The sequence below is a fragment of the Miniopterus schreibersii genome (genome assembly GCF_964146895.1).
Source record: "Miniopterus schreibersii genome assembly, chromosome: 4".
Classification (NCBI taxonomy): domain Eukaryota; kingdom Metazoa; phylum Chordata; class Mammalia; order Chiroptera; family Miniopteridae; genus Miniopterus; species Miniopterus schreibersii.
Genome location: NC_138105.1, coordinates 76,689,662 through 76,717,095, shown reverse-complemented (window position 1 = coordinate 76,717,095; position 27,434 = coordinate 76,689,662). Strand labels below are relative to the sequence as shown.

At 35.2% G+C, this 27,434-nt stretch overlaps 1 protein-coding gene across 3 annotated transcripts in view; it reads right to left on the bottom strand.

Annotated features, from left to right (window-relative positions):
- The window catches only part of PPP3CC (protein phosphatase 3 catalytic subunit gamma), a 61,190-nt gene that overhangs the window by 10,007 nt on the left and 23,749 nt on the right, over positions 1-27,434 (bottom strand). For all 3 annotated transcript variants that reach the window (XM_081136336.1, XM_081136335.1, XM_081136337.1), the window contains exons 4-10: positions 21,580-21,691; positions 15,042-15,187; positions 11,293-11,432; positions 8,506-8,583; positions 8,325-8,419; positions 4,310-4,435; positions 3,488-3,559 (exon numbers count right to left, since the gene is read on the bottom strand). In XM_081136336.1, the coding sequence (XP_080992462.1) occupies positions 3,488-3,559; positions 4,310-4,435; positions 8,325-8,419; positions 8,506-8,583; positions 11,293-11,432; positions 15,042-15,187; positions 21,580-21,691 (769 nt within the window). The remainder of the gene's footprint in view (positions 1-3,487; positions 3,560-4,309; positions 4,436-8,324; positions 8,420-8,505; positions 8,584-11,292; positions 11,433-15,041; positions 15,188-21,579; positions 21,692-27,434) is intronic.

Below are 27,434 nucleotides of genomic sequence, written 5' to 3'. Positions count from 1 at the left end.
TTAAATTTTCTATTTTCTTCAGAATCTCAAGTTCATTCAAGTTGCTTTTTGCTGTTCCTGTTGTTGTCTCTCTTCTGAGGCTTTCCTGAGATGTCTGGCAATCCTTAATGTTTGAGGATGAGGGACTAAAAAAGCTTTCAGAGTTGGTGGATGGGTTGTTGACTTTGTTGACTTGGAGCTTTACGTAGAATGATCAGAGTGGGCCTATTTTAGGGAATTCTTTCTCTCAGTATTGAGTACGCATGCATATGGTCACTTAATTCACCTGTTTGGGCAAGGTACTGATGCCCTCAATTGTATCCCTTGTCCAGAAACTGGTTTACATTTTAGAGATTAGCCTCCAGACTTGGAGAAGAGGCAGTTGCTCACTGGCAACTAGGACTTTAACTGCCTTTCCAAAAGCTTTCACCCATTCTCCTTATGTAAGCTCAGTCCCTCCTTCCCGCAACCCACAGTTCCCAATTCTCTCAATTGGTGCTACCAATTCCTTTGCTTTTGGAGGATTCTGTGCTGGAACTCAGCATTCCCCACTAGAAAGCTGAACTTTAGCTTTTTTGAATCAGCTAAGTCAGTTAATAATAATCATTCATTTGCTTTTCAGCTTCCAAAAAGTCCTATAGAAATCTCTGGGTTTGTAGGTTTATAACTTTTTTAACCTTTTTTGTTTTTGTTTTTAATCCTCACCTGAGGATATGCTTAAGGGGGGGGTGTGTGCGAGAGAGAGAGAGAGACAGAGAGAGATAGAGAAACATCGATTGGTTGCCTTCTGTATGTGCCCCAACTAGGAATCGAACTGGCAGCTTTTTGGTGCACAGGACGTATGATGCTCAACCAACTAAGCCACTCTGACTGGGCACTTTTTTTTTTTTAACCTTTTTTATTGTGAAGTATGATAAACATACAGAAAAGTACACAAACATGTAACCCAATGATTTATTAAAAAGCAAATGGACATATAATCAGCATTCAAGTCAATAAATAGAACCCCAGATGCCCCCCTTGGGCCCTTCCTAATAATTATAGTCCCTCTCTCCCTCTAAAAAAATCATTCTCTTGAATTTTATTGAAATCACCTTCTTGCTGTTCTTTGTAGGTTTTACCATGTGAGCATACATCCACAAGCGCTTGTTTTCATGTAATTGGAACAATCAAATATGTATTTCTGTGTCTAGCTTCTTTTGCTCAACATTGTAAGATTCATCTGTGCTTCCCCTGTTGCTGTACTTCATTGTCATTAGTGTAAATAATTCCACTGTATGAATATGCTACAACTTATTTCTCCTTTTTACTGTCAGTGATCATTTGGACTGATTCTAATTTTTGGTTATTTTTAATTAGGCTGCTGTGAATACTCCTGTGCATTTGTCTTTACTGCACGTATTTCTGTTAAGTATATTTCTAGAATTAAAATGTTAAGTTATAGGGTACATGTATGTTCAACTTTGGGTAACAGTTTGGCATTATCTACTAAAGTGGATGTACCAATTTTAAACTTAGTGTACAACATCCTGGCCAAAGTTGGTGTTACTCATTTTAAATTTTGGAGACAATCTGGTGGGTGTCTAAAATCATCCATTGTTTTAATTTGCATTTTCATGATTACCAATGTGGCTGAATACCATTTTAATATTTTTACCCTATTTGAACATACTTTTTTGTGACGTGCTTGTTCAAATCTCATCTTATTGATCTCTATGTAGTTCATTATATATCCTGGCAAGTCCTTTGTTGGTTGTGCTGCAAATATTCTCTCTCACTTTTTATAGTTTTTGATAAACACAAGTCCTCACTTTTACCTTAGTCCAGGTTATTTACAGTTTCCTGTATGGTTAGTGCTTTTTGCATCCTGTTGAAGAAATTTTTCTCTACCCCAAGGTCATGAAAATATTCTATATTATAAATACTAAAAGATTTATTATTTTGCCTTTCATGTGAATCCATCTGGAATTTATTTTTGTGGCTGGAATATGATAGGGGTCAGGTGAAAATTTTTTTTATAGTATGTTTTTATTGATTTCAGAGAGAAGGAGAGGGAGAGATAGAAACATCAATGATGAGAGAGAATCCTGGATTGGCTGCCTCCTGCATGTCTCCTACTGGGGATCAAGCCCGCAACCCAGGCATGTACCCTGACTGGGAATCAAACTGTAACTTCCTGGTTCATAGGTCAAAGCTCAACCACTGAGCCATGCTGGCTGGGCAAGGGACAAGTTTAATTTTTACTCAAATAAATATCCCCAAACAATCTATGAAAAATACTATCATTTCCCTACTACTCTGCAGTGCCACCTCTGATGTTCGATTCCCAGTCAGGGCACATACTTAGGTTGTGGGTTTGATCTTCAGTTGGATCACCTACTGGAGGCAACCGATAAATGCGTCTCTCTCACATTGATGTTTCTCTCTTTCTAAATTCAATTAAATACATATATAAATAAATAAAATCAAACCTCCCAAAACACACTAGGAAAAAAATTCTTGGCTACACATGCAACAAAATGTTACTATATTAAGTCCCTCACTGGCCAAGAAGAAGAAAAACAAACAAACATGCACATAACCCAGTAGAAAAATGGGGAAAAGGTATGAAATGACAATTCACAAAAAAGATATAAACATGGTCAATAAACACAAGAAAAAATTTTCATTAGTCACCATAAAAATACAAATTAAAATTTAAAAAACACCAGACTATAAAAAGTATAATAAACAGTACTGAGGAAAGTACTGTGAACTATGCATCACACATGAAATGTAAACTGGTACGGCCTCTCCTGAGGTTTTCTGTATCTGATTTAAAATTTTAAGTACTAATTGACACAGATATTCAATTTCTAGAAATTTATCTATGGAAATAATCAAGAAAATACTATTGTTCATATCCTAACATTGCTTTCTTTCCTTTCATACAACAAATCAACATCTGACATATTGTTTGCTTCCCTCAACTAGAATATAAGCTTATTGAAAGCAGTACTTATCTAAACAGTACTTGACACATATCAAGCATGTAACAAATGTTGGTTTTTGACAGAATGTGCAGAATTATCTGTAAGAGTTCAAAATTATGGGCTTAAAAAACAAAGTTGAAAAAAAATCCAGTATCTAACAGCAGGGGATTGGTTAAAACAAAGGATAATTGAGATGGACAGCTAAGTAACCATTAAAAATTAGTCTACAGAAAAAAGTACATGTCATGATACTATCACATGACCTCATTTTTGTTAAAAAGAAAAAAGAATGGACAAAAATATATGTAAACATAAAAACTAACAGTATATATACACCAAGATGTTATCAGTGAATATGAGATGACAGGATTACTGGTGACTTTTTAAAAAAATTCTTATTTATGGCTTCCTTTTGTTTTTTCTTTGCATTGAAAACAATTCTTTTTTAATAACACAAAAAAAATTATTCAAAACAAATTCAAACCAAAACCAAAACTTCTTCATTTCTAGTTCAAATGAGGAAAAGGCAAGTTTACCTTCAATTTCATCATCGGAAATCAACTCATCATCAGAGCATATGTTGAGAATGTTAACCAGCATCTCTGTGACTACAAGATAAACAAAATAGCTCCAATTTTAGGAACAATAAATTCATTAAAAAAGGCCTCAAATTTAAATAATAAGGTACTTTCTTTAAAATGATATGGATATCTAAATAAACATACTTGCTAAATAAACACAGATTAAAAGACCAGTCATTAGGCTATTAAGAGTAGCTACAGAGTAGCATTATACACAGACCTCCGGTTTATATAAAATTTGGGGAGATTACTTGCTCCAGTAAAAGTCTGGAGTCTTTGAAAATGCTATTGCACAATTACATGATTTCATTAGGCTACTATCCAGAGCCTTTTTCTACAATGATATGCACATGAGAAGACTTCCTCCTATTTTGCAAAGAACTTAAGCCGCCAGGCCAGGCCTATATTAAACAGGCTTATTTTATATTTGCATGGCGTATTTGTATAGGTGCACAAATAAAATTCTAAGGGCAATATTTCCTATTTAAATCTCTTATCACTGAAGAAATCACTGAAGGAATGGTATAATGACATGTTATTTTAACATCTTGATCACAGTAGGATAGTACTTTTAAGTTGATATTTTGGAAGAAGAAAAGCATAAATCAGCTAGAACTATAATTTAAAAACCAATTAAGTGTCATTTATAGAAAAACAAAGAAAATTAGAAAACATTTCTGATCACCTTAAAAAGACATTTCTGAACCATTAGGGGGCTCATGCAAATATAAAAGTGTGCTAAGACAACTGATGGTCCAGATGCTTTAGTTCTCTTACCTTTTTCCCCAACAAAAGGCAAAGACCACGTGAAAACATCCATAAAATTTGGAAGCCAGTAGGGGTGTGGAGAACAGTTAAACTGCCTGATATTCATGACATTGTTTTCATATTTTAACACAGCAGCTAAAAATGTAAAAAGTAAGAAAATTTGACACAAAGGAACATGACATGGCTGCCAGTATGCTTCGTATAGTTGTGTACTTACTACACAGAATTCAGGAACTTACTTTCCATTTGTAAATTTAGGACTCAGTATTTAAAGGCAGATGGAAAATCTAAAAGCATTTTATATATAGTTCATTCTTTTAACAATTATCCCAAGGAACAAAGTTACCTGAAGAGCTCATATTTTAAAAGTATAAAAAAAACCCTGAGCTCTGAAACTTCAAAGAGTTACTGCACAGTAACTACCTATAGAAATCTCAGGTTCTACCTGAGAAAAATTTATCATAATTTCCCTTTATATGCTAAATAGTTACAATTGCAACTCTCCTTTGAGGGCAAACATTTCTCACTAAACGGACACAGCCTGTTTTGATAGTCATTAGCCAGAGCCAAAGACTTTATAAACTCTCTGGGAGTTTATAACATAGCAGTTTTCTACAGATAGTAAACTTGGAGTAATTTACAAGGTTCGAAAATAGATTACATAATCTCTATACACAAAATCGTGGATAAAAAAATGTCCATCTCTCCACAGTCAGTATATTGCTAGACTCTATAAATGTTTAATATTAACCAGTTCATAAATTTGTTGGTACCAAACTTATTTTTTATATTTGAAAAGTTTTAACATCCAATTCCTTCATCTTCATCATCAGCAATATAATGTTGTTTGTATTGTTCTCTTAATGATTCTTACTGAGACCGTAAATAGAATAGGGTGTAACATCTCTCCAGAAATGACAGATATATGTCATCTCCTGGCTCCTGTTTCTTTGCTTCTTATAGAATAGCCTACTGTTCTCAAATTTAAGTTATTAAATGTCTAAAATCTACAACACAGATTATAAAGAAAAATACATGAGAATAGTATCTCCAGCTCTTAAAAACCTAACACTGACTACAATGAACATGTTCCATTATTTTCATGTACATGTATTTTACTTAAGTTAGATGAATATATAATTATTCAACAATTACCCCAATCTACACAGGAAAAGGGGTGGGAGATAGGTTTCAACAGTGAATGATTAAAATTAAAAACTGATTTGGGGTATGCTTCCAGTGGACACAAAAAAACAGGAATAGAAATCTTTAAAGATCATGACTTAAGTGTCTTTCACATAACCAATGGAACTAAGAAATACCTGTTGGTACCAATAAGTCTAGAGAGTATTCAAGAAGGAAATGCCACAGTAAGAGAAAGAGAGGGAGTTGCCTTCTTTCAAGAAAAGAGGTACTTGTATGGGGAGTAACTCAGTGTAACCACCGATTCAGGTGCCACATTTTCTGCCTTTTCCCTAAAAAAATGCTTAAGGAACAACCAAGGGAAATACGATTGTTTCAAGATAAAGTTACCAATTATGTCACAGTCTACAGAAAACTCATGTAGAATGAATTGTGACTTCAAAAGTTTACTAAAGTAATAATCAAGAACAAAACATGATTAGAATGGGGCAAAAAGTGAGCTGGCAGTTAGTAAGGTGATTGCTGATTTAGGTGACAAGTTTCAACCTAGCACATGATAAATCCACTGGGCAATCAATATTCTTAATAGTGTAAAGGCTAAAAAAAGAAGTGAGTGCCTGGCCATCGTGGCTCAGCAGTTAACCATCGACCTAGGATCCAGGAGATTGTGGTTACATTCTCTGTGAGGCACATGCCCGGGTTTCGGGCTCGATCCCCAGCTGGGGGTGTGCAGTAGGCAGCTGATCAATGACTCTCATCATTGATGTTTCTATCTTTCTCTCCCTCTCCCTTCCTCTCTCTGAAAGCAATAAAAATATATATTTTTTTTAAAAAAGAGAAGGGAAAGTCTTTACAAATATGAAGACAAGAACCACTAAGTGTCCTTGAGTAAGTTGAACAACATGAGCAGTGCATACCATTCATACAGGAGGAGGCAAGAACAAAACCAAACCCTTAATATACTGGAAACATTAGGGGGTGAAATAAGAAAAACAGCACTGTAGGACTGCTACGACTCAGAAAAAGATGGTAAGAAGTAAAAAGAAAACATAAGGCTGGGAAAGAAAAGTCTACAAAATGCTTTTTTAAAATGGACAGCAAGTCATTGAAGGATATGCTGAGATGACTGATCCAAATATCATTTAAATGTGATGTGCCATTCCATAGTTTACTTTTAAAAAGAGTAAATAGTAAGTGCATTGTGGACCTCTCTTAACTTCTCTCCCCAACTGCATATACAAGGTATGACTATAAAGTAATGAGACTTAAGAAACCACTGACTACAAACACATAGACCTTATATATCAGATGAGCATGGTCCTTTGATGTAATCACACCAGACACAGTAACAGTAAAATGTTATAGTATTATAGCAATTTACAGTTTGACTAATGATTTAAATTTCATTTTTATTATTCCAACCTATCTTCAACAACCCTATATGACAGATATTTTAAAAATAAACAGGCTCAGGGAAGTGTTGTTAAATGTGAAGTAAACTTAAATGCAAAGTGAAGTTATCTTGTTAACTGTGAATTTAAAATGAAGGACTAGACTAGAACTTGTGACTCCTAGTTTTTCAATACACCTTGCTGCCTTATGATATATTTAATTCAAAGATGCTGCCATTACTCAAAACATTTTTGGAACTCCTCTTTTGGAATTGCCTCTAGAGCCATTTTATAAGCAACACAAGGAAAACCAGTCTCATTACCTTACAATCATACCTTGTTTCTGACCCCAACTGGTATCGACTAGCTTCGTCACTCACCTTACTCATTCATCAGTCTTCATTCCGAATAACTTTTGGCTGTTCCAAAAATCAAATCCACCCTCAAAGGACGAAGATTTCCCATCATTGTGGATATTATGAAAAGAATGTGTCGCAGACTCTGAAGGCAATGCCAAAAGAGGAGTTCCAAAAATGTTTTGAACAATGGCAGCATTGTTGGAATAAGTGTATAGCCTCCCAAGGCAACTACTTTCAAGGACAATACTCACTTGGATATATATGTTCTGGCATGTTTGTTCAAAAGTTCTATTATTTTATAGTCATACTTTATAAACAACAAAATAGTTACAGAGGCATGAAGTTTTCAGGTGAACCACTGCCCTGATACAAAGCTTAGGAGCTATGACTCATAAAAGTTAAATTAAAAAAAAAAGGAGATTCCAAGATGGTGGCAGATTGAGTGGAAGCTACGCTGATACTCTCCTCTCCCAGGACCAAACTTGAATTACAACTAAAACATAGAAGAGAAAAAAAAAGACTGTAATAGGATAAAGTCTTAGAAATAGAATTTCCTCACTGAAAGGCATCTGTATAGCTAATCCTCTTTTTCTATTCAGGAAACTGACGATTAGAGAGCTTATGTGACTTACCTAAAGTCACGCTATTAGTTTCTGGAAGGGCCTGGACTAAAACTAAGCTTTTCCTCACTTTGGTATAGTATTCATTCTACCTGTACCGTTCTTCAAAAAGAGCAAAGACAGTTTAATAATGCACAAACATTAAAACACCAAATGGTGATATTTTATTGAGGTATTGTTATAAATAAATTAAATTCAGTAAAACCAATAATTTATACTGACAGTTCTAACTTGAACCTGGGATAATTTATTCTTCTTATATTTTCATGCAGCAGTACAAATCAGACCTGTTATGATCATTATTTATACCCACAAACAGCTCAAGAATCCTTAGATGAAAACTAAGCAGTAGCCTAAATTCTGAGTTTCTTGGCCTTCATTTTAATTAAAACCTCTTTTTTTCTTATTTAAAATTTATACATATTAAAAATACATATACACAAACATATGATTAAACTAGAGCTCACATTTACTCACAAAGTCAAACTCAAATACTGCTGGACTCCTTTACCTTTATTGTTATAGACATCTAGGTAATTGGGGGCAGAGAAAATTGTAATGAGTGATGGAAAGCCTGTTGTTTGGCTCTTCCTGTACATTCGATACCTGGAAGAGAAATGACAGCCCATCTGTCTTGATATTAAAGGCAAAAACTCTGCAGTGATATTTGGTATAATTTTAATATAACCTACCCAGCATCTTGGGCTTCATGGGCTCTGATTATTGATAACAAATTATTATTCTGCAAAAATTCACAAACTGCAGGGTAACTGAAAAAGAAAATTAGAAAACATTAATCCAAAATAAAAACAACTGATTTTTAATAGGAGGAAGGGAGTAACTTAGTATGACATGAGTTGATTTTATTTTGAAATTATAGGTTTTACATACCACTGAACTTTTAATAGCTTAGCAATCATAATTCTGTTTTTCCATTTCACTAATATATCTCATTCTAGATCAAATATGTAGATAATAGACAACCCTAGGACAGAAATGGAGCTCCCCCTCTTTTTTTTGTCTTAACCCATAACAATAATAATACACCAAAACTTTTCTTGCTATCTTGATATTTTAAAAAGTAGTATGGCTATGTGTGTGAGTGTTCATAGGTGCTAAAAACTGAACATGCAATTTTCAAATTGTCAAACTGTTAGAATAGTTAAAGAACCTACTTATAGCTTCACAGGTAACATCAACACCAAGATAATATTATGCAGTAATATTTTAGGTGTAAATGCAAATATTACACCCAACCTTATTCTAATGAAAGGTATGGTACTGGCACCTAACATATTCTTTTACAACTATTATCTTTCTGAATGACAAATACCTGATAAGAAGAACTAGATAATACAAAATTATCCTGGAATTATCCAACTGTTAATTACTAAGTTTATTTTTAAATCTTTGTTTTCTAATTGTGCTCATTAGAAGAAAATTAACCTTTAAAAGAGGTTGTACATTCACGATATAAAATTGAAAGATACAAAAGGGAATAGTGAAACACCTCTCTACTTCCTACTTCTATCTTTCAGCTACTCTGGAAGCAACTGATGCTCCTGGTTTCCTTGGGTACACTCTCAGAGACACTCTATGCAACTTCAAGCATTATCTGCACACATATGCACATGCACAGCCACTCCAACTTCTAGAAATATTATCAGATGGTACACAGAGCTCTACACTATATCTTTTTTTCACTTTACATTAGTGATTATTCCATACCAGTTTACAAAGGGTTTCTTTTTTTTCTTTTTTTAAAAACAGCTTCATTGTATCATATAGTACATTCCATTGTCTGAATGTACCAATTTATTTAACTGGTCTTCTACTAAACATTTAGGCTGTTTTAAATCTTTTATCATAAATAATGTAGCAATGAATAACCTTGTTACAGGTATTTTACATATTTGCAAGTACAGTGATTCTTTTTATTCACAGTAGCTATGCTCTGTAAAGTTGCTGCAAAAACTGAAATAGTGAATACTGCTCCCAGGGAAACAGAGTTAGGGTTCTGTGAGCCTCTGGTCACAACACTTTTATCAACCGATCAATAACCTTGTTTTATGTGTGTTTCTGAGTAAAGACACCTTCTTTAATATATATTGTTGATTCATGAACATGGAACTCATGGCCAGCAATGCCATAATTCATGTCTGAACCAAACTTATAACACACAGGTATTTTTTCTATAAGGCACATCACAGCCTTCTTACACTTAGGAACACTAGACAGCATTTCAGCACTACGCTTGGAGTTCTTTTAAACAGCAAAATAACCAACAAAAAAATGTGGAAAATGTTGCACTAAAAAGACCACCAAAAGAATACCTGCTCACAGCTATGAGAGTTGAAACAGAAGGCAGAGCGCTCCTTGTTCAACCTTGGCTGGGAACACATGTGGGGTGACAGATTTTTCACCACTCTGTATGCATGCATGTCTGTGAATGACTGTAAAAGTGCTATGAATATTGATTTTGGGGTTATAAATAAATCTTAGCAAGTAGGAAAATTTGCAAATTAGAATTTGTGAATAATAAAGATCAACTATATAGCCACAGGATTATGATTTAGAAGTAGAACTTCTGGATCAAAGGCCATGGGCATTTAAAATTGAGATTGCCAAGTTGACCTCCATAGAAATTGTACTGATTTTTATAGTGCTAACAACAAAGAAGTATTTTAAGCATTGTAAAGAAAAGTAAAATTTATATGATTTCATCATATTAGTCACTGCTATAGTTGACAGGAAAGAATGAAAAAAGGTTGATTAAAGAATGTTAAAACTATGTTAAAACTGAAGCTTCTTACTTTTTGTATGTGGATTTCATTTAATGAGTGTATTATCTTAGGCAATTAGATTTTTACAGGACTAAATAAATGTATTATTTGTCATAATAAAATATTGGGATCAAAAATTTAGACTTCAAACTTCCCTATATCTCCCTATTTTTAAGTGGCAAAGCACAATGAAAGCTTACATATGAGATTTAAGACAACAGTCAACTTCCAGGAATGTCCTGAGTTCACAATGTCCTGTTCTTTTTATATCTTTGCCTAGACCAGTAGTTTCAAAAGCTGGAGAGCTTTTTAAAAAAATAAGAGGATTCCCCTGGGTCAGACCTACTGAATCAGAATGTCTGGGGGAACAGCCAAGAAGTGTTAATTTTTTAAAAAGTCTACAGATGACGTTTGGAAACAAATAATCTACATAATTTAGAGTCAGACAACAACATTAAAGCACTGCAAGATATTCTGCTCAGTCATGTTCAGTCTATTATGCTTATTAAGGCATAATACCTAATAAATCTATTATAAACAAAAGAAATAAACAAGAGTTTTCTGCCTTCTATTTATCAAGAAATTAAACAGAAGTCCCTATACTACATGAATTCAAGATATAAAATACTTAAAATAATTTTATTAAATATATTGCCATTTCCTTTCCCAACTTTATAATTCTGAGGATCAGCTTACCTGTAAAAATAAGAGCACCCTCGGACAGTGTTGTGGGTATAGTGCTCCAAGGTCTTTTCATTGCCATAGTCCTCTGAGGGATCAGACCAAAGGAGGTCACACACTGGCCCAAAGGCTGGAGGTTCTTTAAACCTGTCTAACTAGAAGACAAGCAAAAGCCAAAAGAAGAAAAATCATGAAAACAAAAGAGCTTTTGAAAACTCGTATCAGTAAAAAAACAAACCCTTCTACCCACAAGAATGTATCAGGAGAGAAGGTAACAAGATCCTAAAGGATTTTTGTGCAAGAAAATGAACATTTAACAAATTTAGATACACAATTTTATCATTTTTTATAATACAGGGTGAGGCAAAAGCAGGTTTACAGTTGTTCATATGGAAAATAATACAATAATCAATAAATAAAACTACAAGAACTGTTTTGTGTATGCACAACTGTAAACCTACAATTTTTTATTCATTGCTTCATTTTAAAAATAATTTTTATCATTCAATTATAGTTGACATACAATATTATATTAGTTTCAGGTATATAACATAGTGATTAGACATTTATATAACTTACAAAGTAATTACCCCATAAATCTAGTACCCATCTGACACCATATACAGTTATCACAATATTACTGACTATATTCCCTGTGCTGTACTTTACATCCTCAAGACTATTTTTGTAACAACCAATTTGTACTTCTTAATCCCTTCCCCCTTTTCACATATTCTCCCAATCCCCCCCTTCATTTGGTGACCATTAAAATGTTCTCTGTATCTATGAGGTTGTGTCTGTTTTGTTTACTCATTTATTTTTTTTAGATTCCACATATAACTGAAAGACAAATAACTGGTATTTGTCTTTGTGTGACCTATTTCACTTAGCATAATACCCTCTAGGTCGATCTATGTTTGTTGCAGATGGCAAGATTTCATTCTTTATGGTTGAGCCATATTCCATTGTATATATGCACCACTTCTTCTTCATTCATTCATCTATTGATGGAAACTGAGGTTGCTCCCATATCTTGGCTATTGTCAATAATGCTGCAATGAACACATGGATGCATGTCTTTTCGAATTAGTGTTTTTGGAGTTCCTTCAGATAAGTACCCAGAAGTGGAATTGCTAGGTCCTTCTTTGCCTCTTGTTATATAGCCTTTGTTTTAAAGTCTATTTTGTCTGGTATGAGTATTGCCACCCAAGCTTTTTTTTTCTTCTTTTCATTTCCATTTTTATGAAATAACTTTTCAATCTCTTTACTTTCGTTAGTGTGTGTCTTTCAATCTGAAGTGGGTCTCTTTTACACAGCATATGCATGGGTCTTGTTTTCTTATCCACCCTGTCTTTTTCCCCAATTTTTAAATCATTTTTATTTTTCAATTATAGTTGACATACATCATTGTATTAGTTTCAAGTGTACACCCCAGTGATTAGACACTACATAACTTATTAAGTGATCACCCTGATAAATCTCAAACCCATCTGATACCATACACAGTTATAATATTACTGACTATATTCTCTATGCTGTGCTTTATATTCCCATGACTATTCTATGACAACCAATTTGTACTTCTTAATCCCCTCACTTTTTTTACCCTTTCCTCCCATCCCTCTCCCATCTAGCACCCATCAAAATGTTCTCTGTATCTATGAGTCTGTTTCTGATTGTTTATTTTGTCTTTTAGATTCAATTGTTGATAGATATGTATTTACTGCCATTTTTTTGTTCGTATTTTTTATCTTAATTTCTTTCTTCTTCTTAAAGAAGAGCCTTTAACATTTCATATAATACTGGTTTGGTGGTGATGAACTCTTTTCAGCTTTTTCTTGTCTGCGAAGTGTTTCATCTGTCCTTCTATTCTAAATAATAGCTTTGCTGGGTAGAGTAATGTTGTTTGTGGGTCCCTGCTTTTCATCATTTTGAATATTTCTTGCCAATCCCTTTTGGCCTGCAAAGTTTCTGTTGAAAAATCAGCTGACAGTCTTATGGGAGCTCCCTTGTAGGTAACTAACTGCTTTTCTCTTGCTGCTTTTAAGATTCTCTCTTTGGTGTCTCTCTGCCCCAGCTCTGGAGCTCAAAGGGAGTGAGTCAGAGTAAGTTAAGAGGATTGGCCCTTTAAGAGGATTGGCCTGGAACTCTAGCAGCCCTCTGTCTCCTTCAGCCTCAAATCTTGCTGGTTTTTACAGCCGGAAGTTATAGGGACTTCTCTTCCTGGCACTGGAATCCTGGGATTGGGGGCCTAATGTTGGGCTTGGACCCCTTGCTCCTCAGGGGGTACATCTGTTGCTGAGATATCCCTCTTGATTTTTATCTGCCACATGTGGGTGTGGGACCAGCCCGTTCCACATCTCCACCCCTCCTACCAGTCTCGATGTGGCTTCTTCTTTAATTCCCTAGTTGTAGGACTTCCATTCAGCCAGATTTCAGGTGGTTCTGAATGATGGCTGTTCTGCAGTGTAGTTGTAATTTTAATGTGGTTGTGGGACCAGGAGAGTACCACACTTACCTACACCCTGTAAACCTACTTTTGCCCCACCCTGTATCTTTTAAGTAAATATCCCTATTATCTAATCATTTTGTAGAAAAGGACTCCTTATGTGCTAATCCTATAAGCAGTATATTCATTTAATTAGAAAGGGAAATCAAACCACTATAGAGATATACTATTATTTAGAGAGACTGTGAGTTTGTTTCAACTGACTAGGTGAGCCAATGTTGCCATGAGAACAGGGAGGGTTTTACAATGGTTCTGTTCTATGTTTACCTAATTCCAATGGAAATTTCTTTACTTTAAAGCATGCTAGTTCTATTTTGTAAAGGGCTCTCATCCTATGCAATGGAAACATTTCAATATAAGTTATTAACTTATGCCTTTAGTCACTGCTGTGGTTAAAAGCATAAAAGCAAAACAAAAACAACACAAATAAGTAGAATAGCTGAGTGCCAAGAAGAGAATTTCTACTAAGTGAAATTAATACAATCAATTCAGAATTGTAAAATTCAAGACTTACTATGTAAAAGAGAAATGCTGGTTACTTAAAAGACAATAAAGTAGCAAAAAAGGCAGTGCACATAGACACACCTCTTACCCTAAGGAGAGTAACCAGTTTTATAAACAGAAATATCTTTCATTTTAGTACCTATATGAGAGAGGTGAGATACACAAAGGTAGAGGAGCAATGATGGTAATGTAGAATAATGTAAGTGAAAAAAGACTGGTCATCTTTTTTCAATTATGAAGATACAGAATCCTAGAAATAATAATCACAAGTCAGGAAGTGTAGCAGTTAAACTCTATCATCTAAAAATGTCAAAGTCAATGAATTTCAGAGCTGGAAGTCTTCAGACCATCCGTTCTGACTTCCTCATTTCAAAGAAGAAACTATGACTATGAGGTTAAGTGATTTGGTTAAGTTTACACAATGGCAGGACAGGGATTAGAAACTTGGTTTCCTTCCTTATGCACTGCTACAAAATTTAAAGTTTCAGGAATATATTTAAAAATGTTATGTTTCTAGTTGGTAAAAACACAGATTTCATTGAAAATTACAGAAAATTTCTGGAAGATATATAGCAAAATGTTAGCAGGAGTCATCTCCCAATAATGAAATCACAGGAAATTTCCATTTTCTTACTTCTGATTCTCTATATTTAACAATATTCAGCAATAAAAACATATTAGTTGTCTGTAACAAAAAAACAAGATTTATATATATATATATATAAAATGAGAATAATAAAAGATTACTTACTTTCCTAATGTCATTTAAACAAGTAATTTCAGGTGACATCCCTCCATGTACACACAGAAACTGCTGATTTAAGAGGGCAGCAAGAGGAAGACAGTCAAATGTATTCATACATGCATCATACACCTGTTCAGAATACTTGATTCGACCTGTCAAAAAGGGAAAAACAGTCAAAAGGAAGAAAAGCTAAAATTTATCATCTATGAAAAAGGATATAGGCCAGAAGACTATGAAGATTATGAAGTTACTTAAAAGCCACTTATTTTAGGCAAATTTGAAAACACAATCATCTTTGTAAAGATTTTTTTTTTAAATATATCTTTATTGATTTCAGAGAGAGGAAAGGAGAGGGAGAGAGAGAGACAGAAACATCAATGATGAGAGTCATTGATCGAGCCCGCAACCCGGGCATGTGCCCTGACCGGGAATCGAACCCCGATCTCCTGGATCCCAGTTCGACGCTCAACCACTGAGCCACGCCCGGCCGGGCTGTAAAGATATTTTTGAAAAGTTGTGGATAAAGAGTAAACAAACTCTCCTTCTCTAAATACAAGGGTGACCTTGGATTAACTTTCTAGCTCTGTTGCCCTGGAAACCTGATAAGGTGAATGTCAGCTGTGTTATTAGGCAAAGTTGCTTAGGGTAAAAGTTACACAATTACCTGGCAGGGAGCTATAGCTTTGGGCTTCTCTGAGTGCAGTGACTCATAAGGTATGTCCTTTCTGGGACCGGAAGCTATGCCAAGAAAGTTTTACTAGAGATATTGTTGCTTGTGATGCATGGGGCTTCTAAGCCAGGGTGGCACCCTAAAGTGCCCTATGTGGAGATTGTTTCTTTGTACCTAAACTGTGACTTGGAGGGGATGAAGAAAAGAGAGGTGAGAGGCAGCAAACCTCTAAACTGGTGTCTGCACTAGTTTTCTTGCTTTCCAGATATATAAAGAAATGTTTTTGCAAAGGTGAATACAGGGTAAGACAAAAGTAGGTTTACAGTTGTTCATATGGAAAATAATACAATTAATAAATAATAATACAGGAATAAACCGTTTCGTATACACACAACTGTAAACCTACTTTTGCCACACCCTGTGTGTCAAAAATTAACTGTTATACATTTCTCTGCTACTCAAGTTATCTTTGGATTTGAAAGCAAATAAAAAAAAAAAACCCTCTGCAACATAAAGCAGTTTAAGAATTGATGTTATAAAAAGGAAAGCCTTGCCCGGCCGGGGTTTGATTCCCGGTCAGGGCACATGCCCGGTTTGCGGGCTGCGGCCGATCAATGACTCTCTCATCATTGATGTTTCTATCTCTCTCTCTCCCTCTCTGAAATCAATAAAGATATATTTAAAAAATAAAAAAAATAAAAAGGAAAGCCTTGCCCTAGCCGGTTTGGCTCAGTGGTTAAAGTGTCGGCCCACGGACTGAAGGGTCCTGGGTTCGATTCCGGCCAAGGGCATGTACCTCAGTTTCAGGCTTGATCCCTGGCCCTGGTCAGAGCAAATGCGGGAGGCAACTGATCGATGTCTCTCTCTCACATTGATGTTTCCCTCTCTCTCCCCCCCACTCCCTTCCCCTCTCTCTGAAAAGCAATGAATAAAATATCCTCGGGTGAGAATTTAAAAAAAAGAAAAGAAAGAAAAGCCTCCATCTGTCCCCTTTATAAATATTAACAAGACTGCAGCTGCACAATCTGGAACTAAGCATCACTTATTACTAAGTATAAGGCGCTGTTTCTAAAAGCCATGGTGGCTCTTTAAGAGATCAATTTATCAGTAAAAACAATCATGCAAAGCACCACACATGTTCTTCCCTTACAGAAATAAAATTTGAAATTGTACTTGAATTTGTGTGCTTGTTCCAAGATTTATTTACATTTTAGATGCAGCGTCAGAATGAAACAGAGTATCTTGGTAGATAAGAGAAAAAGAAAGAAACCTGGTTTAACTGAATTAAGGCATGTGAAGAGTATGCTGTGCAAAATGAGACATGTTCAATGTTTCCTGAACTTACTGTTCCATCTTCTAAAAATAGCCTGAATCAGTTATACTAGTCAAAAAAGAAAAAAAATCTCTGAGAAAATAGAGGAAGAATTAGATAAAATGTTACCTAAAAAAACTGAACCTTAATTCAGAACAGAGGCATCCATAGACAACTTTCCTCATTACTTCTCAACTGAGCATTCCAGGGCCTTTGTTACTGCTTGATATGAGTTATTTAATTTTCACAGGTAAAGCAATAGAGGAATGAAGAATACCCTAATATTTGGCTTTGAAAAATAATGTAAAATATTTCCAATTTTAAAACTATTTGGCGCAGTGATTCTCCAATGACAAGCAGTAGATACCTTCCAAACCTCGAGAGCTGGCCTTCTTAACCAGCAGCATGTAGCAGAATTACCTGGAGCACTTTAAAAAGCATTTTAAATGCTTGGGCCCCAATTGGGTAATTTTAAAGTTACCATTTAAAACAATATAATAGTAGTGCATGGTAGTGATGAAAGATAATTTAAGCAGTGCAAATCCTCCTGACCCAACTCTCCACAGGTAATCACTATTACCAATTTCTTCTGCACATTATATATTTAATTTACAAAGGAGATCACACTATACATGGTTCTGCAAATGGTTTGTCACCTAACAATATACCTGAACATCTCTCCATATCAGTACATCTAGATCCACACTGATCTTCCAACAGCTGCCTAGTATTCATATTTTAATGTATTATCACTTATTTAAGTAGTCCCTTATTGACATATATCTCTTTTTGTTATTACAATTAACACTACAATGAACATCCATATAAATCCCTATCTTATTGTCTGTTTATGAGTAGACAGTGTGGTAGGCATAATTCTAAAACGCCCTGCAATGACCTACACCTTTGTATAATCTGTGCCCCTTTGAATGAGTGGAACCTGTGGATATGTTGAGACTCCCATGATTACATTTCTTCTTTTTTTTAAAAGTATGTCTTTTTTTTTTTTTTTAATATATCTTTATTGATTTCAGAGAGAGGAGAGGAGAGGGAGAGGGAGAGATATAGAAACATCAATGATGAGAGAGTCACTGATCGAGCCCACAACCCGGGCATGTGCCCTGACCGAGAATCAAACCCCTATCGCCTGGATCCTAGGTCGATGCTCAACTGCTGAGCCACGCCCGGCCGGGCCTTAAAAGCATGTCTTTATTGACTTCAGAGAGAGGAAAGGAGAGAGAGAGAGAGATAGAAACATCAATGATGACAGAGTCATTGATCGAGCCCACAACCCGGGCATGCGCCCTGACCGGGAATCAAACCCTGATCGCCTGGATCCTAGATCAACGCTCAACTGCTGAGCCACGCCTGGCTGGGCCCATGATTACATTTCATTATGGCAAAAGAGATCCGCCTAATCAGGCCAGCCTTTGAAAAGCTGAGGGTTTTCTCCAGCTGGCTAATCACAGAAGAGGAAGGCAGAGAAGTACATTCGGGCAGCCTGGAAGAAAGCAGACATTCATGCTATAAACTATCTATGGAGCCACATGGCAAGGACCTGCAGATAGTCTCTAGAAGCTGAGGGCAGTTCCTGGCCAATAGCTAGTAGGAAAATGGGGACCTTAATTCTCCATTCACGGTTGTGACTAGCAAGCTTGTAGAAAGACTCCAAGCTCCCAGCCGGGTGTGGCTCAGCGGTTGAGCGCTGACCTAGGATCCAGGCGATTAGGGCTCGATTCCCGGTCAGGGCACATGCCCGGGTTGCGGGCTCGATCAATGACTCTCTCATCATTGATGTTTCTATCTCTCTGTCTCTCCCTCGCCTTTCCTCTCTGAAGTCAATAAAGATATATTTAAAAAAAAAAAAAGAGACTCCAAGTTCCAGATGAAAACTGTAGACCTGGAGACACCTTGATTTTGGCTCATTGAGACCCTGAGCAGAAAATTCAGCCATACTGTGCCTGGACTCCTGACCTCCAGCAACTGTGAGGTAATAAGTGTGTTGTTTCAAGCAGATAAATTTTGGGTAATTTGTTATGCAGCATTAAAAAACCAATATAATCTGCACTATAAATTCCTAGAAGTCAAACCACTGGGTCAAAATGTTTACAGATATTACAAAATTGCTCTTCAAATACTTTACATCAATTTAAACAAACTCACCACAGTAGATCTAATTTTCTAACTCCCCGATTATTACCTAGTGATTTACAGTGTTTATGCCATTAAGTCCCAAGGGATGGAGTGATCTATACTGTATCTTGTCCACCTGTAGCTGACTTTTCTGTCAGAGGGATTTTTTAAAGTGTTTATACTGTAATATTTCTTATAAGAAGAACTACCTTTCCTCTTAGGCTCTACTAGGAGGAAGAACTGTCATTACAACTACCAACTCCAATACAGGAAGCTGCTGGCAATGAAAGTTAATATGAGCATATGGGACACTACTAAATTATAACCCACCTACAAGTAAAGAGATTGGTGGGTGGAGGGGGGTAAATAAACTCTGAGTCTCTGAAAACAAATTTAAAAGTTTTTTTTCAATGTTGAATATTTTTCTGGGAATAAAGCTTTAAATATTTTAGAACATATTCCCCCAAGATAGGAATCTGAAGAAAAATATGAACAGGACACAAAGTGAAATCCATAAACACCAAAGTATTTTTATATGTTTAGGATTATTTAGGGAAGATTTTTAGAGCCAGAGAGGACCCAAGAGATTTAGTTTACCTTTCTTGTTTTTATAGAGATTAACATTTTAGAAATCAAAAAAGGCGTAATTTTAAAAAATTTTTCAATATTTTCCTTTCACTGTGTAAACTGATATATAACATTTTTGGAGGGCTATTTAAAGTATTAATCACCCTTGGCAGTTTTTCTCAGTGGTTAGAGTGTCAGTCCATGGACTGAAAGGTCCCGGGTTTGATTCCAGCCAAGCATACATATCTTGGTAGCAGACTATCCCCCACCCTGATTGGGGCACGTGCAGGAGGCAACCAATTGATGTTTCTGTCTCTCTCCTTCCCAGCCCCCACTCACTCTGAAAAGCAATGGAAAAAATATTCTCAGGTGAGGATTAAAATAAATAAATAAATAAATAAATAATCCTAAGGCTTTAAAAATGTTCATGCCCTTTGCCCCGGCTGGGTGGCTCTCAGCTAGTTGGAGCATCGTTCAGTGCACCAGAAAGGTTGTGGGTTTGATCCCCAGTCGGTGAAGGAGGCAACTGATAGATGTTTTTCTCTCACACTGACATTTCTCTCTCTCTCATTTTCTCTCACTCTCTCCCCCACCCCCACCACTTCCTTCCTTTCTCTCCAAAATCGACAGAAACATATTCTGTCGATTTTGTGAGGATTTTAAAATATAAAAATGTGTTCATGCCCTCTGACCTAGTAATTCTCTTCTGAGAGTTTGTCCTAAAGATACATCATAGATGATCATTCTACTCAACAAATTAATTCAACCAATATTTAGTAAGTATCTCCTATGAGTTATTAGATATTGTTCTCAGAAAACAACAGTGAACAAAACATGTCCCTGCCATCATGGAGCTTAAATTCTCGTGGGAGATAAATACAATAAACAAGTAAATATATTTAAAACCATGTAAATTTTATATATAAAATACATAAAAATTTCAGGTGTTGCCAAACACTATGGAAAAAAAGCAGGGTGTGAGAGTAAAATGATGAGACCTAAAATTAGAATCAACAACCAGGGAAGAAAATCTCTGAAGAGATGTCATGAATAAAGTAAGGATATAGGTCTTGCAAGCAGATAGGTCTCTGGGGAAATAAGAAACAGTACATATAAATGCCCTGGGACAAGTTCTTCCAAATATCCCCAATAGAGTCACCATCACACTGAATGTTAGTTAAGAGCCAATTATAAGTACCTATATTCTGGTCAAAGAAATCAGTGAGGGTTTTTGTTTTTTAATTGGCTAGTAATGTTTTGACTTTCAAAAAATTCTACTTTTAATAATAGACATTTTTTATTATTACAGTAAATATAGTTGGGAACAACCTAAATGTCCTACAATTGTTACTAAATTGGCTACACACATAATACTTTAAAAACAATAAAATAACATTTTAAAATCACATAAAAATATTTAATGATATGGAAAAATGCTATCACATAAAGTGAAATTTATTAAAAAGTTCATATGAGCCAAATTTTATTTTAAAAGTATATATACATATATGTATTTCAACTATTTCATGATAGGTTTTTATGTATACAGAAAAGAACAGAAGACTGCATCCTAAATATTGAGATAGTAGTGATTATTTTTCACTGGTATGATTGTGGACAATTTTTAACTTTTTTGGACTTTTCTGTTTTCCAAATATAACAAATGTAACACTATAAAACGGGGAAAACCCAAAAGTTATTCTCAAAATAAATGTGTTAAAATGTGGAATTTTGGTTTTTGCCAGAAAAAAACAAAACAGGAAGCATTTGAACTCCATTAGTTTCTTTTTTCTTTATGTTTGACTCACTTTGGGACTGGGTAAAGGCAACTAGAAAAGTTCTGGAGACATGATTATACTTACATTCCTGTTTGAAGGTGAAATATTCTGTAAGATGCCTGCATTCATGATTTCCCCGAAGCAGAAACAATGTTTTGGGATGATTAATCTTTAAACTCCATAAAAATAGTACACACTATAAGACAAATACAAGCATAAAACTTTTATTTGTGACCATGACAACGCACAGAGATAACTTATATAAATTCAAATGACTTGTAATGGCATATCTTATTACTATTCCCAACTTGAAACATGAAACCTTCAGCTTGTGAATGTGATATGTCATTGCCCCAGAATTTGACATAGCATAGAGAGTAGCCTTCATAGAAATCTCCTTAATTTCTGTTCCCATGTTCTATACAATTATCTAGAACTCTGTGACAAAGCAACCCACACATACATAATATATAAATCACTCCTAACCTGCATTTTATTTAACGGAGAAACACTGGAGACATTTCCACTAAAATCAGGAACAAGGCAAAGATATCCACTATCTCTACTATTATTCAGTGCTGTACTTAGAGGCATTAGCTAATAGAATTAGATAAAAGCAATCAATTACAGGCTTAAGAATGGGTAAAGGAAAAAAATTATCTCTATTTGCAGATAATATAATATGATAATATACCTGAAAAACTTCAGAAAAATCAATGATAAAACTCAAATAATAAAAAAATTCAGTAATAGGGCAGAATATAAAATTAACATACAAAATTAGAGCCTTCATATACACAAACAATAAATAGAACACAATGGTAGAGAAAACTCCATTTAAAACAGTAGTAAAGAAGATTAAACACATCGGAATAAATTTATGTACAAATCTCATACCAGGAAAACTTTGCAAATCTCATACCAGGAAAAATTTAAAATCCTCTCAAGAGACACAAATAGATATAAACAAAGAGACATTCCCTATTCTTGGATAGGATGATTCAACATTAAAAGATTACAGTTATTCCTAATTTAATTTATAATATCATTGCAATTCCAATAAAAATACCAACAAGCTATTCTACAGAATTAAACAAGTCAATACTAAAATTTACATGGAAAAAAAATCATGCAAGAAGTCAGAAAACAGCCAGAAAAAAATCACTGAAAGAGAGAAATTATGAGGAGGACTAGCCCTACTGAATGTTAAAACATACTATAAAGTTTCTACAATTAAAGCAATGGTACTGGCACATATATAAATATACCAGTGGAATAAAATAGAAATTAATCTGAGTCCATATAAAAATTTGGCATATAATAAAGGTGGCATCCTAAATCACTAGGATAATGATGTACTTAATAAATGTCCTGGGACAACTGGCCACATTTCAAAATGAAACCATAAAATTGTAGAAGAAAACACATGGGTGAGCTCTTCTTTAGCCTTAGTGTGGGGGAAAACTTTGTAACTAATAACTAAAAATCTGAAGGGGGAAAAATAGGGTAAATCTGACTACATTTAAAAAATTGCATGGTAAAAAACAATTTGGGAAACACTGACAAAACTACATATTCACTTAACTTTTGATAACTTCTAAGAGTCTACTCTGATACACCTCCAACAATAAGAAAATACATATGCACAAGGTTGTAGCATTGTTTGTAATAGCAAAATACTGGAAGCAACATAAACGGCCATACACAGGAGAGAGGTTAAACAGACTTTGATACATTCACACAATGAAGTACTATGAAGCTATATTAAAAAAAAAAAGAATGAGAAAGATCTCTTTAAACTGATTTGGAGTGATTTCCAGGATATAATGTTGAGTGAAAAACGCACAGTACAAAAGAGTATCTATAGTATGCAAAATAAACATTATAAAACTTAAATATAGAGAGACATAGAAATATACTTAGATGACTTTTTTTGGTTGACTTTTATTTTTGACATAACTTGCACAAAATATTCCAAGGAAAAATTATATTAAATCCATACAGAAACTTAGAAAGCACTTTCTCATTTCTATACTTACTTTCCAAACCAAGAACATTATATATCTTTTGATTTATTTGGGTCTTTATTTCTGACTCCTGAAAAAACCAACTCACCTTTTTGAAGTAATGAGATATATAAAAGTATAATCCATATCCACACTACAATGTAATTTGTTTGACATACTTCTCGGCCTCTAATCTCAAGTTTTATTTCCTTAAATTATCCATCAGGATGCAATTGCATAATTATCTTGTACAATTCAATGACAAGGTCATAATTATCAAAAGATGTGTTCAGACACTCAATCACTCCTTTATTTCTATGTGAACAGATTTTTTACTCCAAGAATCATTTCTGCATGTCAACAATTGTTCATCAGTTGGTCATCTGATAACATTTACATCACTTGAACATCTCATATCTTTTTTTTAAAAAAAAATATAACTTTATTGATTTCAGAGAGAGGAAAGGAGAGGGAGAGAGACAGAAACATCAATGATGAGAGAGTCATTGATCGAGCCCGCGACCAGGGCATGTGCCCTGACCGGGAATTGAACCCCGATCGCCTAGATCCTAGGTCGACGCTCAACCACTGAGCCACACCCGGCCAGGCTCATATCATTTTCTCTTTGGTGGCTCCTGTGCACTTAGTATATCCTATGCTGATAATGTTCCTTTTAACCCTTTCTTTTATTGCAAAATTAATTAAAGGAAACTAAAATTTAGCTTCCCTACCACAGAGGAATACTTTATAATAGGTACCAATGAAAAAGGAACATCAAAGGGCTCAGAAAAAGTGAGACTTTACTACACTGTTTTAACAGTGACATTTGGATGAGTCTCTGGTGTACTAATCAAAACCCACATTGCTTCAGGAAAGATCAATGTTTACTCTGGCCATAAAAAAAAAATCATCATGCCTTGATTCTCTCAGATAGACTCAAGGAAAGCAAAATTATTAAGTATGGAAAGAGAAAATAAAGTGAATGAGGCTCTCTGAAAACAATTTGGCAATACGTATCAAAAGTCTTAAAAATGACAACATTCTTTCATCCAGTTATTTCACTTATAAGGATCTGATTTAAGGAAATAGCAGAAATGCCATCAAAGATGTATTTTAAAAAGATGTTAACTGTAGCAGTACGTAGTACAGAAATAATCAGAAAAACCACCTTGTACCACTTACAGTACAAGTGATATAATAGCCAATTAACTGTTGCTTAATCCATATAGACTTTTAAGTATCTCACGAAACCAGAAGTCTAGAGGTGGGATATCCAGGTTTAGTGTACCAGCTCAACATCACCACCAAAAACCATTGCCCTCTCTACCTCCTTGATCTGTGATTCACAGCAGGTCTGCTTTTCATCCAGTTGTAGCACCTCCTCAGTCACAAAATAGCTGCTACAGTACAAATTTAAAATGACATAGTGGAATAAGGGGTCCAAAAGCTTTCACCTTATAAGAATCTTTTTATCTGGAAAAAAATGTTTCAAAACAAACACACAACACACACAAATAACCAAAAAACAAAACAAAGCAAACACCTAGCAGAGTTTCCTTTATATATTACTGGGCAAAACAGGACCCATGTTTACCCTTAGACCAATCCACTTGTGACAGGGAATGGACTGTCATGACCAGTGCAGACCAACATGAATTCATTCCCTGGGACTTGGATAAGGGCCTTCCCTCCCTGATATCAAAGGTTCTCCTTGAACACCCCATTCCATTTCTCTGAACAAAATAGGAATTCTGACAGTAAGAAAGGAGAAAAAGGTAGGCAATAAGCAGAACCTGCTACAAACCTAATTATCCCACAGAGGAATGGTGAAATTGAGTGTCTACTGTGTGTCAGGCACTATACAAGGTCCTAATATGAAGACTACTGCTGATAATTAAATACATACTTTCATATTATACTGAAAGACCTATTCATAAGTATATCTTTTATATTAGACTGTCAGCACCTACAGACAGTATGAATCTTACTGTTTTATTCTCAAGAGCTTGCCATAAAGTTGACACTAAAAATCTCAAAGGGAAGGAGGGAGGAGGGGTGGGAAGAGATTAACCAAAGAACTTATATGCATATATGCATTGTGTATGAACACAGACAATACGGTAGTGAAGGCTTAAGGTGGGGCAGGAACCAGGTGGTAGGGGACAAGGGGGAAAAAAGAGGGATACATCTGTAATACTCTCAAGAATAAAGATTAAAAATAAAGGTGGTACTCAAGAAGCATTTGTTGATAAGTGAGGAAAACAATACATAACAAAATATTCAGAATATACTATATGTATATAAAAATCACTGTGGATTTTCTGTGTATCCTTTATTGAATATATTGATGCACTGAAACTTTTTTAAAGTATGAGTTAACAATTGGAAGACAATTTGGTACAATATTTATCTTTTTAAAAGCTGTTTCAGCCAAGCTGGTGTGGCTCAGTTGTTGCATGTCGAACCATGAACAAGAAGGTCCTGGTCAGGGCACATGCCCAGGTTGCAGGCTCAATCTCCTGGGGGTGTGCAGGAGGCAGCCGATCAATGATTCTTTCTCATCACTGATGTTTCTCTCTCTCTCCCTGCCTCTTTCTGAAATCAATAAAAAACATTTAAAAAAAAAAAAAAGGTTGTTTCAGCCCGGCCAAGTGGCTCAGTTGGTTAGCGTGTCATCCCATACACCAGAAAGTATGCAGTTTCCATCCCTGGTAGGGGCACATACGAGACCAGTTGATGTTTCTTTCACATTGGTGTTTCTCTCTCTATTCCTCTCTCTCTTTTCCTCTCTCTCCCTCCCTCCCTTCCTCTCTCTCTAAAATCAATAAACATATCCTCAGATAAGGATTAAAAAAAAGTTCTTTCATTAAATGACTAATTAAAACTTCACTAAGTTCTGTATTCTTCTCTTCAGCCTCTAAAACCTCCTCATGCTAGCAAACACACAAAGAAGTAAACTTTCAATGTGTGTCTCAAACACTCATACTTTTGACTCACTCTCTATTGAAACGTGAATAGGAAATAGGAATAGGACAGTTTTTCAATGATATAGTCTACAAGTATGATCTCTACCTATCCCAGGTACCTATTTAGAGAGTAGGAATTTATTGATTAGTAGGAAAAATGTGCTTATTTTCTTAGTTTCTATCATTAATCTTTGTCCTCATAGAAAACACTAAATGAATTTGAGGCACTGGCAGATAATATTGAACTTTGATTCATGAATTTGTTTTAATTTTAATTTTTAAAAAATGTCTTTGTATTGATTTCAGAGAAAGGGAGGGAGAGGGAGAGAGAAACACAGAAACACCAATGATGAGTCATCATTGATCGGCTGCCTCCTGCACACCCCTGACTGGGGATCAAGCCTGCAACCCCGGGGCATGTGCCCCGACTGGGAATCGAACCTCAATCTCCTGGATCCCAGGTAAATGCTCAACCACTGAGCTACACCCAGTCGGGCTGATTCATGAATTTAGACCGCTTATCTAACTAAAGAGTGCGGTCTATTTTTCTTGTCATTTATTTTTCGGGCAATTTTAGAGCTGCTGCTTCTCTGGCTGCGCACCCGGTGAGATAGCTGAGCTTATTTAGGAGTGATGCTGCATGAACAATAAACCTTTAACCACTAGAAACACACTTAGTACAGTGAGATTCTCATAGTCTGAGGGAGAGGGGAAACTGAAGACTACAAGAACAGCAAGCAGACTGGATTTCTTCGTCTCATGCTTATTTGGGGCACATTATAAATTCAATTACCCACACTATTTCAAAGTTACTTCTCTTTTATTTGCTAAGCATGTACAGCTGAATCAATGGACATTAAATATGAATGTGTTGTGGTTCCACTGTACTCAAGTCCTTGCATTAGGTTCTAAAATAGTTTTACCTTTTATACATAAAAACATTGTTTTAATTGTAACCTTTTTTCTC